The 16599-nt window shown below is 40.7% G+C and overlaps 1 protein-coding gene across 5 annotated transcripts; it reads right to left on the reverse strand.

The window, feature by feature from the left end:
- Positions 1 to 1153: 1153 nt before the first annotated feature.
- Positions 1154 to 16598, reverse strand: Haus2 (HAUS augmin like complex subunit 2). Of its 5 annotated transcripts, XM_060371860.1 has the most exons (7): positions 16260 to 16420; positions 11572 to 11664; positions 11094 to 11163; positions 8192 to 8324; positions 6044 to 6152; positions 4800 to 4871; positions 3070 to 3217 (listed from the first exon to the last, which is right to left on the reverse strand). In XM_060371860.1, the coding sequence occupies exons 1-6, from the start codon at positions 16383 to 16385 to the stop codon at positions 4830 to 4832; spliced, it is 573 nt and encodes a 190-aa protein (XP_060227843.1). In that variant the 5' UTR covers positions 16386 to 16420; the 3' UTR covers positions 3070 to 3217; positions 4800 to 4829. The 5 variants fall into 5 exon arrangements, with proteins under 5 accessions (XP_021495052.1, XP_021495055.1, XP_021495051.1 ...); XM_021639377.2 differs by lacking the exons at positions 4800 to 4871; positions 16260 to 16420 and adding an exon at positions 16470 to 16598 and having other exon boundaries at positions 1154 to 3217; XM_021639380.2 differs by lacking the exons at positions 4800 to 4871; positions 16260 to 16420 and adding an exon at positions 16470 to 16516 and having other exon boundaries at positions 1154 to 3217; positions 11094 to 11166.
- Between the last annotated feature and the right edge of the window lies 1 nt (position 16599).

The following is a 16599-nucleotide window of genomic DNA, read 5'->3' on the forward strand; positions in this document are numbered from 1 at the left end:
TTAAATTAACCACCATCTTTGGGAGATCAGCTCTTCCCAGCTGGGATTCTTGACTGTTCACATCCTTGGAAGTTCATGGGAATGCCACCTGGTTGTGCTGCCACTCTGGGAGAGGGAGAAAGAGGGGTGTCTTCTAGCTATGCAGCTATAAAAAAACAACAAAAACAAAGCCACCACCCCTGCTGGTAAAGACTGCTTTGGGGGAAGAAGAGTACCCACAATCCTTTAAGTTACTCCTTATCCATGCTCTGCAAGGAGGCCCAATAAGCTCATCAGCCCCACAGTGAACTTTGGTGAACTCATGCTCTGTTGTTGGGACCTTAGAAGGACGGATAGACATTGTTTATGTTGCCCTCTGAGAAGGAATTTTAGCAATAGATGGCAAGTTGGCAGTCATGTGGGTACTGGGTATCAAATTCAGGTCTGCAGGTTTGGTGGCACAAGCCTTTACTGGCTGAGAAGGGCCCTGATTTATACCTTTAAAGGCTTATTCTGAGACATGAGGAGAGTAGAAACCCAGAGAGACCAGTCAGGATGCCACTTCAGCAATAAGTCATGAAGGTTCCTTTTTCTTGCCCCTTTGAAAGCACCAAGAGTAACGTATTAGACGGCTGGTTTGCACTAGACTCATTTGGAAACCCAGGTTCCTGGATAGGTTCTCTTCATGCTGATTTGCAATGAAAACTGTTGCTGAAATATTTCTATCTTCAGGCTATAGAGTGTGACATAATTGGAACATTACAATTTCCTAAATTATTTCACTCAAGGGTAGGGACATAGCTCAACTTTGCCTAACATTCACAAAGCCATTATTCGAGCCCCAGGATGGCAGAAAGTGGGTGTGGTGGCACACACTTTTTATCCCAACATTAGTAAGGGTCAGCAAATCCCAGGGCCCCCAGGCTATATGTGACCTGTCTCTCACTTTCCTAAGTAACTCTATCTTCTATAGACTGACTCACTCCATTTCTTGCTCTCACACACAAATCAGCACTTACTGACCACACTAGTACAAAGATTTCTCTTTATGCTATAATTTAGGCTTAACGTACCTTAAGCTTTTGTGAATTGGATAGCGTGGATGCTTTTATGTTATATATGTCAAGCTAAGAGTATTTTCTTTTTGTTACTTGAGATTCTTATTGGAGCCACATTTAGTTGAAATTAGTTTATTTTTACATTTTGAGGCATTCATGGAAAAAATACAAAATCATAAGGAATGTATTAATAACATTAGTATAATCAAAGTTTACATGTAAGTACACAAGAAATCATTCAAAGAAAATGACTAGATGTTAAAAGATTTGAGGTGAAACACAAATGAAGATTTTTTCTGAGTTTCTAGGTAATGGTCAAAATTTCAGCACCACTCTTCTATGGCACATTTGTAAAAAGCTGTAGACTTAAAACAATGATCTGTTGTTTTAACAGGGCCCTTTTCAGGGCAGAGTGGAAGGTAAGGCTCTTGCTTCCTTGTGAACATTTACTATCTATCATCTGTCAAGTGAAGTCTTGTTTTAAGAGCGTGATGAACAGGTATGATAAACTCCCACAACACAGAATGTAATCTTAAGGGCATACTTTAAAGTATACTAGTCTCTCTTTTATTTTTAGGTTTATTAATTTACTTATTTATTTATTTACCGCATTAATGTTTTGCCTGGATGTATGTCTGAAGGTTTCAGATCCTGGAGTTACAGCTAGTTGTGAGCTGGCATGTGGGTGCTGGGAATTAAACCTGGGTCTTTAGGAAAAGCAATCAGTGCTCCTAACCACTGAACCATCTCTCCAGCCCACTAGTCTCTATATTAAGAAAAACTCTAAGTAGGTAAAGTATATCAGTATTTTCCATTACAAACCTCTAAACGTTAGACAGATATGATGGCACATGTCTGTGATTCCAGTACTCAGGAGGCTGAGGCAAGGAAAAATCCTGTGTTTGAGATCACAGCCTGGGCTACATAATGAGTTCAAGTTCTGTCTTGGCTACATATAAGTATCAAAACAAAAAGTTCTGAATTTTTTAGCACAAGAGCTCCCTTTTTCCTCTCATCTTTTTTCCTTGCCTGTCCTACGTCTAGCAGCACACACCCACAACACGTTTCCCAGGCGATCCTAAGAATACAAGCAGGTTAATCGATCTTCTACGTGTCCTCACACTCACAGCTGTGACTTAGTACAGCAGATAAACTGTGACATTTGTGAAATGTTCTCCAACAAAACTGTTAGGGATGTGGTGCTCTGGAATTTTGCCAGGGACCAGTAGCAAAGGACTTTCTGCTTGGTATGTACCAACACTCTAGACTCTCAGAAAGAAAGCAGGTGTCCCACACAAACCAGTGGGTCACAGCCAGGTCACACCAACCGCTTCACATCCTCCTAGGTATGCCAGCCGGGAACCACCACCTTATCAAGCCTTCACAGGGTAACAGGCCTGCTGTGTAGCTACTCTGCAATCTCACAGAAATGATCACCACAGACATTTTCAGATTCAGGAACTCTCAAATTCAGAAATGTTTTAAAAAGATATAATACAAAATTTTCTGTCTAAAGAATGTTCAACTCACTTATAATAAATTATCATACATATATTTGATCATTTTTAGCTCCACTGAAGAGTGAAAATATGTGAAGAAAAAAAAAAGGTCAGTTTGATTCTAATTAACCTGAAATTCTGGGACTCCAATGTTCCCCAGTTCCCTTCTCTTATTACTCTCTACATGTTTCATTTATTTATTTTTGTGTGTAAGCACATGCACATGATGACACATGTCAGAGGCGTACCTGTGGGAGTCAGTGATCCCCTTCTGATATGGGATCCCACGGACTGAATTCAGGCTGTCAGGCTTGAAGCAGGAGCTTTTCCCTGCTGAGGTAGCTCTCTGGCCCTCCAATATAAAGAGGGCTCTTTCAGTGCTGCTAGCAACAAACACTATCAATATCCCTGTCGTACTAACCTAGAAACAGACTTCTTTAACTACCTGTAATTAAGCAAGAGTAAAGATGGCAATCACTTGTCATTAACAGTTTGGGTGTGAGCTTTAGAAACAGAAGATAAAGGAGGCACTATTTCAAGTTCATGAAGATAATTTTCTTCAGCTAGTATCTTAGGGATACACAGGGAAATTTCCTTTTGTTGTTCTCGCCACTGGAGTATATTCTCTGCCAGTTCTTCTGTCTTGTTCACCAAAATATCCATCTTGGCTAAAGCCTTGCTCTGTAACATTTGAAATTAAAAAAAGAAAATAAAATTTACAAAAAAAGAAAAGAAAAAACTTATTATCATTATGTCAGAAATAGATACGTCAAAGATAAAAATTAGTATCTGATCTTTTTCTAGTCCCTTACTGCAAAAATTCCTTTATAACTCTGTCTCTGCCCCCAACCCAACCTTACATATCTTCTGTCTGTGAGGTCACTTACTTACTATCAATCTGAACTCTATACAAATAACCTCAGGCTTTCTCACTATACCTGGCTAGTCTGGAATTCGTGGTAATTCTCCTACTTCATCATCCCCTACAGGCATGTGTATGTCACCAAACTTGTCTTAAACTGATTCTAAAGGTGTAGGGAGATTGAAGTCTGCAATTCTACAGTTTTGTTTTCTTCTGGTGCTGGAGATGAATACTCCAGATGGTAATGGTCCTCTCAATCTAGTCTATCAATATTTTCTCCACGAGTAAAGCATAGTTCTAACCAACTCACTCCTCTGTATCCTTCCTCAAAAACTGAAAGTGGACTGGAGTGATGGCTTAGCTGTTAAGAGCACCCTGGCTGCTCTTCTAGAGAACCTAGATTTGATTCCCAGCAACCACATAGCAGCTCACAACTGTCTGTAACTCCAGCTCCAGAGGATTTGATACCTTTTCTGGGCTCTGAGAGCACCAGACACATACATGGCACACAGACATACATGCAGCAAAGCATTCATCCATACATGTAAAATTAAAACAGAAATGAAAACCAAGGGGCTAGAGAGATGATTCAAAGGTTAAGAATGCTTCCTGCTCTTTCAAAGGACCTGAATTTGGTTCCCAACACCCATGTCAGCTGGCTCACAACAGCTGTAACTCTAGCCCTAAGGAATCTGACACCTCAGGTACCTGTATTCACCTGTGTACACATGTATACATGTGTGTACACACACACACACACCATGAAAACTACAACCCCCACTTACCAACAAAAAAATGCAATTGTTCTCCAGTATTCAGAGACTAAACTCTAAAGTTTGTCTACTGGGAGACTGAATCAGTGAGTTCAAGGCCTGTCTGAGCCATATAGTGAATTCAAGATCAGCCTGTCCTACATAGTAAGAACCTGCCTAAATAAATCTTTTTCTTTTCTGTTGTTTGTTTTTGAGACAGGGTTTCTCCGTGTGTGACAGCTATAGCTGTCTTGGAACTTGACTGTACACTAGGCTGGCCTTGAACTCAGAGAGGTCCGCCTGCCTCTGCCTCCCAAGTGCTGACATTAATGTGCACAGCACCACCACCTGGCTATAATAAATTCCTTAGTCTTTTTTTCAAAGCGTTTCTTAGCAAAACATTGTACCTTATGCAGTGGAAACTGCTTTCCCTTAAGCTATGTGTGCTCTCTGTTCAAAACATTCCCCACACTATTGCTTTGGCCACATTAGTCTTTCTGATACAAGTTCAAATTTTACTGATTCTTCAAACTAATTCTGAAAACTTTCTAAAGTCTTTCTATGTCCTGTCCTGTTCCCAGGTCCCTGTACTGAAAGTCTTGCTGTGATCAACAGCTAGCAAATCCTAGTAATTTTATTGTATACTTACACAAACACAATCCTATGAAGTAAGAAGTATCTATCTTGCTAGGTATGGTGGCACATGTCTAAAACCCCAGCACTTGGAAGGCAGAAGAAAAAAGACAATGAGTTTGAAGTCAGCCTAGGCTATACAGTAAGAACATGGGGTGGTCGAGAAGAAGAGAACGAGACGGGAAGAGAGTACAAATGGAAATGATGCTACAGCAATATATATATTTTAATACTTATTTATTTTTATTTTATGTACATTGGTGTTCTGACTACATGTATGTCTGTGTGAGAGTGTTGAGTCCCCTGGAACAGGAATTACACACAGTTGTGTGTTGCCATGTGGGAGCTGGGTATTGAATCCAGGTCCTCTGGAACAGCAGCCAGTGCTCTTAACTGCTTAGCCATCTCACCAGCCTTAAAGTAATATTAAAAAAAAAAAATGCTTCTTGACAGATGGTGGTAGCACATGACTTTAATCCCAGCACCTGGGAGTTAGAAGCAGCAGGATCTCTGTGAGTTCAAGGCCAGCCTGATCTACAATGTAGGTTCAGGATAGCCAGGGCTATTACATAGAGAAACCATGACTTGAAAAAAACCAATAAACAAACAAACATGTTTATTTTTGTTTTAAGCCAGAATCTCAGTTTGTAGTTTAAGATAGTCTGGAACTCACTACATAGTGCAGGTTAACCCTAAACTTCATAACAATTTTCTTCAGGCATCCCAGGGCTAGAGTTTTTTCACCAGGCCTGGTGAAGAAAATGTTTTTCTTTTATGTGTCATGATTTTAATAATGACTAACTCAGAGTGAAATAAGTCAACTTAAGAACATGGTAAATCTTGTCTCATACGTATATTTGAATTGTGTGTATGTAGGGGGGGTGTCATAAAAGTAAAAGGGAGACAAAGGACAGGAAGAGATATTAAGAGAGAGTAAAAAGAGTAATAGAATACCTGTGACATGAAAACAAAAGGAGGCACTATCTGGAGGAAGCAAGAGGGCCAAGAAGAGCTGAATGGAGGAGATGAGAGACAACAGCAGCAGAGGAAAACGCACGAGGACAAAGGGTGGTTGTATATCCATATGAGAAGGTCATGATGAAATACACTGCTTTGATAGTTAATTTAGGAGCTGAGGCTAGCTGGAGCTACATGAGACTATCTACAAAAATAAAACTGAAACCAAAATGTGAAATGGGAAGGTCACACAGTTGAGATTCTAGTGTAAGAATGAAGAGTAGCTGTATTAATAATACTCACCATATTCTTTAGGTTTGCACCCAAATGAGGGATATTCTTAATTGTTTCAAGATGGGTTTCCAATTTCTCAATGAAACTCACAGCCAATTCCAACAAATTTACCATATATCTGAAAGAAAGTGTTATGGTTGGAGCATAAATTTATCCCATAGGCTCCGTGTTTGAACAGTTGGTCCCTGTCAGGAAGTGCTGTTTTGTGACTTACTGGAGCTTTGGGGCACAGGGACGACTTGGTAGATGCAGAGCAACTTGAAGGTGTTCTCTAAGTCCTGACGCATTGAGATGTGCACAAGCCATGCTACAAGCCCCCCCATGGATGGAGGTGCCCCAGCCACAGCGCCTTCCCTATCATGTTGGATGTACTACCTCTAACCTGTGAGCCAAAACAAGCCTCTCCCCAGCTAAGTTGCTTCTGTAAGGTGTTCTGTGACAGTGGTAGAAAAGAAAAGTAATACAAAGAGAAAAAAGTTAACTTTTCTTTAGTTGTTTTGTTTCTTTTCATTTAATTAGGACTGTTCATTTGAAATAAGCAAATCTAATGAGTATCATTAACTTTTTAACAGAATTATCACTGGTTAAAAACATGCTCTTCTTTTACTTAAGACAAAACTTAGGTTGTCATCCAAACAAAAAATACAATGAGCAAGGCATCATGGTACACACCTTTAATCCCAGTGCTCAGGAGGCAAAGGCAGACAGATATCTGTGAGTTCGAGGACAGCCTAGTCTACAGATCAAGTTCTAGAACAGCCAGGTTTAGACAGTGAAACCCTCAAAAGGGCCAAAAAGTAAAAATAAAAATGGAAAGGCAAATTATTCATAACTGAAATATAACGCAATGGAACTGGGTGTGTGGAACATGTCTTTATTCCCATGACTTGGAAGGCAGAGGCAGAAGGATCTCTGTGACTTTTGAGACCAGCTTGGTCTACATAGTGAGTTTTAGGCCAGCCAGGACTACATATTAAGCCCTTTTTCAAAAAGGAGAAAGAAAGGAGAAGAAGGAAGAGGAAGAAAAAAACCTGTTTAGTAATAACCATCTCACATAAAACCACTTACCACTTGGTTCAGATAACAGAGAAGACACCAGGGGAAAATACACTGAAAATTACCATATACTTTTTTTGAATCTGCATTGGTAAATCTTCAAAATTATTACCCAGCTCATCTTTTTGTTGTTGTTGTTCCTTGTTTTGTTTTTAAAATCACTTTGAGATATATTATCAGTAGAGGTAAAAACAAAGTCTATCTACACAGGAAGTTTGAGGCCAGTCTACATATAAAAACCCTACTTCAAAAAAAACAAAACAAAACAAAACAAAAAAACAAAACAAAACCATAAAGCTGTGTCCAGGTTTTGTTGTTACCCTCACTGTCTTTCTAAGACAGGGTCTCGATATGTAGCCCTGGCTGCCTGCACTGAAACTCTGTAGATCAGGCTGGCTTCAAACTCATAGAAATCCACCTGCCTCCGCCTCTCCAGTGCTGGGATCAAAGGCATGCGCCACCACACCTAGCTTCAGTTTTTGCTTTTCTTAATGTTTTATCTTTGTTAAATACCAACAGATTTTTTTAGGCAATAATAAAACTACTTCATAGAAAAGTCTACATATAATAAATTTACCCACCATGCTGCATGTTAGGGTCTAATAGTCATAATTTATAATTCCCAGAACACAACTGGCAAAACAAAGTCCTGTTTTGTTTTGTTTTGAGACAGGGTTTCTCCATGTAGTCCTGGAACTCACTCTGTAAACTAGGTTGGCCCTTTCATTTTGTTTTTTTTGTTATTATTGTTTATTTTTTTGTTTTTCAAGACAGGGTTTCTCTGTGTAGCCTTGGCTGTTCTGGACTCGATTTGTAGACCAGGCTGGCCTTGAACTCACAGAGATCTGTCTGCCCCTGCCTCCCCGACTGCTGGGATTACAGGTGTGCACCACCATGTATGGTTTGGCCCTTTTGTTTTACCAGTTATAATTATTTACAAAAAAAGGCCACTTTCCAGTTTAATGCATCAATAGTAGTAATGTTAATAAATACAACCAATAATACATTGTTTTGTGAACTATGCTACAAGTTACCTCCAGTCTAAACAAAAGCTCCCTTACAAGACACACAGAATTCTCCATTTCCGCCTCTTGGTCTAACCTGTGATAAACGGCTTCCAATGGCAAGTTCTTCTCACATGTGGATCTCAGCAGTCTTTGCCTGATGGCCTGCTTCTCTCTGAGCACTGCTTCCAGATGGTTATTCATGCTTTGCAGAGCATCACACTTTTCAACTACAATAAACCAGAGATGGCAACCATAGTTAGCAACAGGACAAGTATGTTTTAGAATTGTTAAGAATTTCCTCCCTGGAGACTGCAGAGATGGCTCAGTGGTTAAGGCCACTTGTTGCTCTTCCAAAGGACCCTCCCTGGCAGCTCACAACCATCTGTAATTCTAGTTCCAGAGAATCCTATGCCTACTTCTGTCGCCTGTGGGCACTGCACACATGCAGTGCACACACACATATACAGGCAAAATACCCTTACTCAAAAAATAAAGTAAAAACAACTAAAGTCAGCATTAATCTAAGGCGAGATATAGTGGCAAATACTCCTAGTCTCAGCACTCCTCAGGCTGAGACAAAAGGATCACTTGAGTTTAGGATTTAGACCTACTCTAAGAAAAAGAGTTCCTTACTCCAAGGCATATAATAAACACATAAATCAAATAAATTCATCCCACAAGCTCTGTAAACTTCTTTCTTACTTTTGCTTCTTTAGTAACATCGATTTTAGCTTCATTTTTTTTACTAATAACCAAACTCCAGCATTAAATTCTTTGCTGTGTTTTTCAAATCTACTTCTTATTTGGTTTTTAAATCCAGGGTCTATTTTCATATGATAATCATATAACAGTAACCAATTTTAACATGTCGTTTCCTCACTCCCATCCATATGGCCTTTTGTTTTCAAAAGGACCTATCCGAGAGTAGATTGTAAACAGATGACCTTTATTTTCAAAAAAAAAAAAAAAAAAAAAAAAACAACTTTCAGGAGTTAGTTCCTTACGTCCATGTAGATCTGAGGAACTAAACTAAGGCATCAGGCTTGATGGCAAGTGCCTTTACATGCTTAGCCATCTAGCACATCCATGATCTTTTATTCTTAAAATTTTATTCCAAAAAACACTCTCTTATGTAACTGTAAGACATTCCCAACTTTTTTTTTCCTCAAAAATTTTTTTCAGAATTTTTTTCCTCAGGAAACTTATTCTTTTTAGCTTTTTTTTGCAGTATGTAGGGACTGAACCTAGGGCCTTATACATGTTAAATAAGCACTCTAACACTGAACTACTTTTTCCTTCCCCCCCCAATATTTGTGTAAAAACAATTAAAAATTATTAATTCTGTGTACATATGTATAAGCATATGTCACAGTGTTCATGTGGAAGTCAGAGAACACTTTTTGGTCAGTTCTCTCCTTTTACTCCGTGGGTCCCAGGATTTGAACTCAGGCCATCAGGCTGAGCAGAAAATGCTTTTACCCACAAGGGTTTTTACCCACTGAACCACCTAACTGGCCCTGTCTGTTTTGTTGCATTTTTTACTGTTGGTCTGTGGGAGTGGCTGCATGCACCCACGCTGCGGCACCTGTGTCATGTGGGTGGCCTGGGGACTACATTCAGGTTCTCAGGGTTGGTGGCAGGGGCCTTTACCTGTTGAGATATCTTTCTAACTCTGTTTGGTTTGTTTTTGAGACAGTTTCCTGTATTCCAATCTGGCATCAAACTCATTATGTAGTCAAGGATGACTCTGAACTTCTCAGCGCCTGCCTCTACCCACCCAGTGCTAGGAGTAAAGGTATTTATGGAGTGCTAGGGTTAAATTCAGAGCCTCTAGTATGCTAAACAAGCACTCTATCAACTCCAGCTATTTTTACAGACCACTCAAGAAAATTAAATAGTGATCTCTTGTCTTTTGAAGCTACTATGGTTTGGGAACAATCGGTGCTGAGAGCTGAGTCTTTAGTGCGGTGGCTCTGGGAGGTGGTGTAGGGCTTTGAAGAGGAACGGGGAGCAATTATGTCAGCGAGGCCAATGCCCTCATAGAAAAGTTAGTTCAACTCATTTTCAAGACCACTTTCTGCTGGGTGTGGCAGCACATGACTTTAATTGAAATATTAAGGAGGTAGGTGGATCTCAGAGGTTTAAGGCCAGCCTGGTCTACATAGTAAGTTTCAGGCCAGCCAGAACTTCAAGTGAGACCCTGTCTCAAAACAAAATTTAAAAAAAAAAAAAAACCCTTCTTGCTGCAGAGTGCTATTTTTTATACTTTTCTAAAATTTTATTTTTACGTGTATGGGTTCTTTGCCTGCATGTCTGTGTATCCTATGTTCATGCCTGGTGCCCATGGACATGGATTCTTTGAGCTTGGTGTTAGAGACATGTTGGTTGCTGGAAAAGCAGCCAGTGCTCTTAGCCAATAAGCCGTCTCTCCAGGCCACTATTCTACTTCTTAAACTTTACTGGCTTGAGCTTCAAAAAAACATAAACAAAAAAACTTAGTTCTGCCCAGTTCTGATTACTGGTTAGTTCTCTTGGAACGTATATTATAAGAGTGAGATGGATCCGTAAGCCACTCTGGATCTTGTCCTGTTCCAGTGCTAGAATGGCATCTACTATGAGGACCCCACCACCGCTGAGCAAACATGTGCCTTGAAGCCTCCAGAAGTGTGAGGAAATAATTTTTTTCCTTGTACATTATCCAGCCTCAGATATTTTGTTGTGACAACAGAAAAAAAAAAAAAAAAACATTAACAGAGGAGCCAACTTGGTTACTTTCTTATGTTATTTTCACTAGTCAGGTCAACTGCCTAGACAGGGCTACGTAGTAAAACCTCACCTAAAAAACAAAACAAACAAAAAACTCTGAAAACATGTTAATTATGGGACAATACCTGAGAAAGATTATGTCATTAGAATTCTGCTGCCTGGTATTTATATACTGGTGTAATTCAAGAGCAAGCTGAAATCCTAGTAACTATTCTCTTAAGTAAACTTACCTAAATAAGAAGGATGAATAAGATCTGCTGTATCTTTATCTAGCTGCAGAAGTTCAATTTCCAGGTTGTTCTACTTGAGGAACAAAAGGAAACTTTAGCTCACTCAGAAAGTGTCCTAAAGTTATAAGCTTAAAACACTAATAAAAATGGAGATCCCACAGAAACATGGTACATATATATATTCCTTAAATGGGATGGAAGGATGGTTTATACAAAAGCCAGGGAAGTCACTGGAGCTTTTCATTTTGGTATCTTGCCTTCCTGTTACTACAATTAACCACTATACCAAGCACCTACCAGCCATGCACTTGGCACTGATTTAATTGTAAAAGAAAAATATTCAAACCAATTAATATTTTGTGGGCATCAAACCCAGGTCCTCTAGTATGCTAAGCACCCACATTTTCTCTGAACAATACCCCAGCATACCACATACTTTTTAAAATAGAGAAGTAGAAGTGGAACGTTCATAATTTACCTGGTAAATTTCAGTTTGAATATCTGAGATCTGCTGTAATCTTGAAAAGTTCTCAAAGCAAGGAGCCATTTTCTTAGATATATCTATCATCTCCTATTGGTAAATGAACAGGGAAAGCATAGCATGTTACAAAAAGTGTGCATACTAGAATAACATACACAAGGTACTAAAAATAACATTATGTCCAAAACTGTGCCTAACACAAAGAACAAATTAAAACAGAAAATGCATATCTTCTGTTTTATTTTATTTTGATGAGGTCTCATGTAGCCAAAGCTAGCCTTGAGCTTGCTTTATTATGGTCAAAGATGTCCTTGAACTTCTGATCATCATACCTCCACTTCCTCAGCATACAGCATAAAACTAGGTTTGTGTGTGTGCACAAGACAGAGGTAGGTAGGGAGGTAGGTAGGTAGGTAGGTAGGTAGATTAGATAGATAGATAGATAGATAGATAGATAGATAGATAGATAGATAGATAGAGGAGAGGGAGTGTGTGTGTGTGTGTGTGTGTGTTGTAAGTGTGCTGGGATTAAAGGCATCTGCGGCCTTTCCTCTGGCAGCAGCCATCACATGAGCCAGCATGGGTGTGTACAAATATATCAGGAGCTATGGAGGAAGCAGTCCCATGTGATGCGCTTTCTTCTGAGGGTCCGATGCTGGCGATACGGCGAGCTGTCGCACTGCACAGGGCTCCCCGCCCCACTCGGCCTGCTAAGGCAAGAAAGATACAAGGCCAAGCAAGGTTCTGTTATTTACAGGATTCATGTCTGCCGTGGTGGCCGCAAACACAGTTTCTAAGGGTGCAACTTACAGCAAGCCTGTCCACCATGGTGTTAACCAGCTAAAATTTGCCCGAAGCCTTCTCTGTTGCTGAGGAGAGCTGGATAACAATGCGGGGTTTGAGAGCCCCAGATTCTTACTGGCTTAGTGAAGTTATCCTCATCGAGGCATGTGCCACCGCGTCCCAGCTGAATTAAAATTTTGGTGGTCAAGTGTCATTCTCCATGATCCATCTGTCTTCCCCAGCAGCATGACAGGACAGTTAAAGATGTGGTGGAACAACCACCCTGCATCTTTCAAGTCCTCGATTGTGGCACTAATTTGTATATTCCACCCAAGTAACACTCTTTGATTCACTATTTTTCCTGGTAGAGCCAAATCTAGGAAGAGGCAACTACAATGGCTTCCTCACTCCACAGATCAGGAAACCAATATGGGAATTCTGCCAAGTTTTAAGTATCTCTACCCCAAATATACATTCTGGTCCTGGGGAAATAACTACAGAATGAGTTTGGGGAATCATGGGATCTAACTGTGAGTTGGACATCAGCCAAAACTCCATTAATCACCTGACTTCCATAAGTGTTTAATACAGGGCTCATAGTTCTATAGAGTTAGAGTCTATGAGCATCATGGCAAAGAGAATAGCAGCAGGCAGAAATAGCTCTAGAGTAGTAGCTGAGAGCTTACATCTTGAGATGCAAGCATGAGGCAGAGAGATAACTAGGAATGGTATGGGCTTTTGAAACCTCAAAGCCCATACTCAATGATAAAGCTCCTCCACAAAGGCCACATTTTCTAATCTTTCCCAAACAGGTGAAATCCTTCTACCAACACCAGGTATTCAACTACATGAATCTATGGAGGCCATAAACCATCATGTATATGATTAAAATCAGACGCTATGGGAAGGGTCATGGACACTAGAAAAAAAAAATGTTTGACCTAATCCATCAATCAAAGTAGAGAGTCAGCACTGAAAAGATGGCTCAGAGTTAATTGGTTGTTCTTGCAGGTTCAATTCTCAGAAACCACATGGTGGTTTACTCCAGTTCCAGGGGATCCAACGTCTTCTTCCGACCTCCATGGGCAACAGGCATGCACATGGTGCAAATACATACAAGCAGGCAAAATATTCATACATATAAAATAAACGTGTCTAAAAAAAAATTTTAAAAAGTAGAGAACCACTGAAACCGTGCCCCTAAGTAACCAACTCTTTCTTTAGGGCCCAGGTTGTAACCTGGGGCCCTTGTAGTGGCCTGCTGTCAACCTTGACACTGTATCCTTCTATATTCTGTGTTACTGCTTTACTCAGAATAAAGTTGCTTTCAATTCTTTAGATAAGAGGACAGGAACCTAAATATTTCTAGCCCAGATGGCAACATACTAGTAACATATTGGCCAGACTGGGCTAGACTGGCTTTCCAGCAAGCTCAAACTGTCTCTTGCCTCTCACTGAGTCTCATGTGTACTAACTCTAGGACACATGCCATTCTACTATGCTTTATGTGCGTGCTGGGAATCTAAATTCAGGCCTTCTTGATTGTTTGATAGGTGCTCTATTGATTGAACCACCTCCTAAGTCACAGTATCTGTTTTATGTGGTGTTTCAGATCAAATCCAGGGCTTTAGTAGGGCTTGGTTGCACACACACCTTTAATCCCAGTACTAAGAAGGCATAAGAAGGCAGATCTTTGTGAGTTTGAGGCTAGCCTGGTCTACAGAGCTACTTCCAGGAGGTCAGGGCTACACAGCTGAAATCCTTTTTCAAAAAAACAAAAACATAAAACTGGCTGATGTGTGTTACCTGACAACAGAAAGAAAACCATAAAACCACACCACCCAAAAAGGTATCTAAAGACCCACCATTTTACAATGTCTGAGTTCATCTATGGGGATCTTTCTTCTATGGTTTAGGAACTTGTATCCTCTATCAACACCTTCTAGAGGGACACTGAGTCTCAAATGTATTAAGCAATGAAATAATACAATAGTTTTCTGACAATGCACAATGCAAAGCAAGAATACTATGCAATGTTGTAGAAAGAAAACATAGGGAGAAGTAAGAAAGGATTCAACTGAAGAGTACTGTGGCAGTGCCTGTGAAAGCTAGTTTGCCATGACCATATGAAACACTCAAAGCAATGCTGGGTCTTCAAGAAAAGTCCAGAATCCTTCACAACACAATCTTACCACAGTTAACCCTCATTATTTTACCACTATTTATTTAGGGACAGAGTTTTGCTACGTAGCCCTTGATGGTCCGTCACTCTGGGATTACAGGAGTACACCACCATACCTGACTGCTCACAATTCATTTTAAAAGATGATATGTCAAAAAAGAGAGGGTTCTGGGATCTAATTCTGCCAACTTGCTAAGTGACATTGGGTGAATTTCTTGGTCTTTTTAGGTGTTTTGTTTGTTTGTTTAATAGAGACAGGGTCTCCTCACTCTGTATCCTAAGCTAGCCTTGAACTCTAAGCAATCTTCCTGCTTCCAGCTTCCAAGTGTTTAGATTACAAATCTTGTGTCACCATATCTGGCTGTCTTGGTTTCTTAAATACTTTAGGATATATCAGAAGTTGTTGTTGAAAGAAAGAAAGAAAGAAAGAAAGAAAGAAAGAAAGAAAGAAAGAAAGAAAGAAAGATCCTAAAAGTCCTAACCATTTTATTTTACCAATGAAGACTCAGGAGCCAGATGCGGGGGTGGGGTGTGTGTGGTTAACCTACTATCTCAGAGGGCAGAGAGAGAACCCAGCCGATCTTCCTATTCAACTCATGTCCCAGATGAAAAAAGCCAAAAGCCCAAAGCTAAAAGCTTACTAGCTCAGCTGACAGCCCAGAAGGAAAAACCCAACAGCTAAAACCCCAAGAGCTATAGAGCTAAAGTGCCCTTCTTCTCCACACTGTCTTAAATACTCTTCTCTCAGAGTCCCTCCTTTCTGCTAATCCCTGTCAACTGGTTACTTGCTCCTTCTCTTGACCTAGGGTTAACTTTTTTAAATCTCATGTACAGAAAGCTCTAAAATAAAGGCGTGTGTTAGGGCTCAACCACAACAAACAAAAGACAGTTTTTTTACAGTTCACAATCTCGGGGATCACAACGAGATCAAATACCCTGCAACAAGAAGTCTCTAACAACTCTTCCATGCATAAAAAAAGAAAACCTTCCATTAAGTATGCATTGCTAATTTCTACAGATGAATTAACTAACTTCCCTCAACTTCCTTTTTGTAAGTTTCCCTCCTTCAAACTTAATGTCCTTGATTTCTCACTCCACATTCCCCTCTGTCATCTTCTACTATTCCTTCACATGTTCAATTTCTCTCTTTTCTGTCTTCCTTCTTGTCCTGTGTACATGTCTAAAAGTCACTTCTTGGGCTAATCTTCATTCTCACCTCAAAATCTTCACAGTGCAACAGCACATACACACACAACACACATCTTTAAGAGATGAGATGTTCCCCCTAAAAGTCTCCACAAGAGTTCTTCTGTACTCAGGACCTCCTGCTCCAAGTACGCTTCAATAATTCCCATCAAGAGACGTTGTCGGAAATGCTTGTTTTAAGTACCTGGCAGTATTTCTTTCTCACTGGCCCCCGCTCTACAGTCTACAACCTGTGGCTCGAGACCCCTTTAGGGAGAGGTGTCCAATGACACTTTCACAGTCAGGGGGTCGCCAAAGAACGTCGGAAAACACGGGTGTTTACATCACGATTCCTAACAGCAGCCAAGTTTACAGTTGTGAAGCAGGAACGAAATGGTTTTATGGCTGCTGAGCCACCACAACACGAGGAACCATAAAAGGGTCGCGGTATTAGGAAGGTTGAGAACCACTGTTCGAGAGGTGGTTGGACAACTGCAAGGAAAAAAAAAAAAAAAAGCAGGGCGCTGTTTCATACCTGCAGGCACTCAAAACACAGAGGACGGGGAACACCATCCACTCGGTCCCACACACTCAGAGGACCCACGGGAGAACGGTCACCGCCGCCGTCTCCAAGGGCGCAGGCCGCCCGCTGAGTGGTCATTCACGACCACCACCTCACAGCGGAATTCTGTCGCCACCCTGATGACACCATCGCAGCGCCCCCCCCCACCCCCCGCCCACGTACCTCAGTGACTATCCCCGAAGCCACCAAGTGGTTGAGCAGTAACCCAGCTGCACTCGGCGCGGACGCTGAGTCCCACGGGTTGGCGGCAGCCATGGTTCCCAAACACCGCTGGAACCGGCGCGCGGAGTGA

Source organism: Meriones unguiculatus, chromosome 18, assembly GCF_030254825.1.
Source record: "Meriones unguiculatus strain TT.TT164.6M chromosome 18, Bangor_MerUng_6.1, whole genome shotgun sequence".
In the NCBI taxonomy this organism is placed as follows: Eukaryota; Metazoa; Chordata; class Mammalia; order Rodentia; family Muridae; genus Meriones; species Meriones unguiculatus.

Bases quoted from the DNA above. Each gene is read 5' to 3' on its own strand.
- Haus2 (XM_021639376.2), bottom strand. From the start codon at position 16,385: ATGACCACTCAGCGGGCGGCCTGCGCCCTTGGAGACGGCGGCGGTGAC. The intron at 11,164-11,571 runs GTAAATTATGAA...TTCCTCAAGTAG, and splicing joins TTCAAACTGAAATTTACCAG to AACAACCTGGAAATTGAACT. The intron at 8,325-11,093 runs GTAAGTTTACTT...GGTTTATTGTAG, and splicing joins TATTCATCCTTCTTATTTAG to TTGAAAAGTGTGATGCTCTG.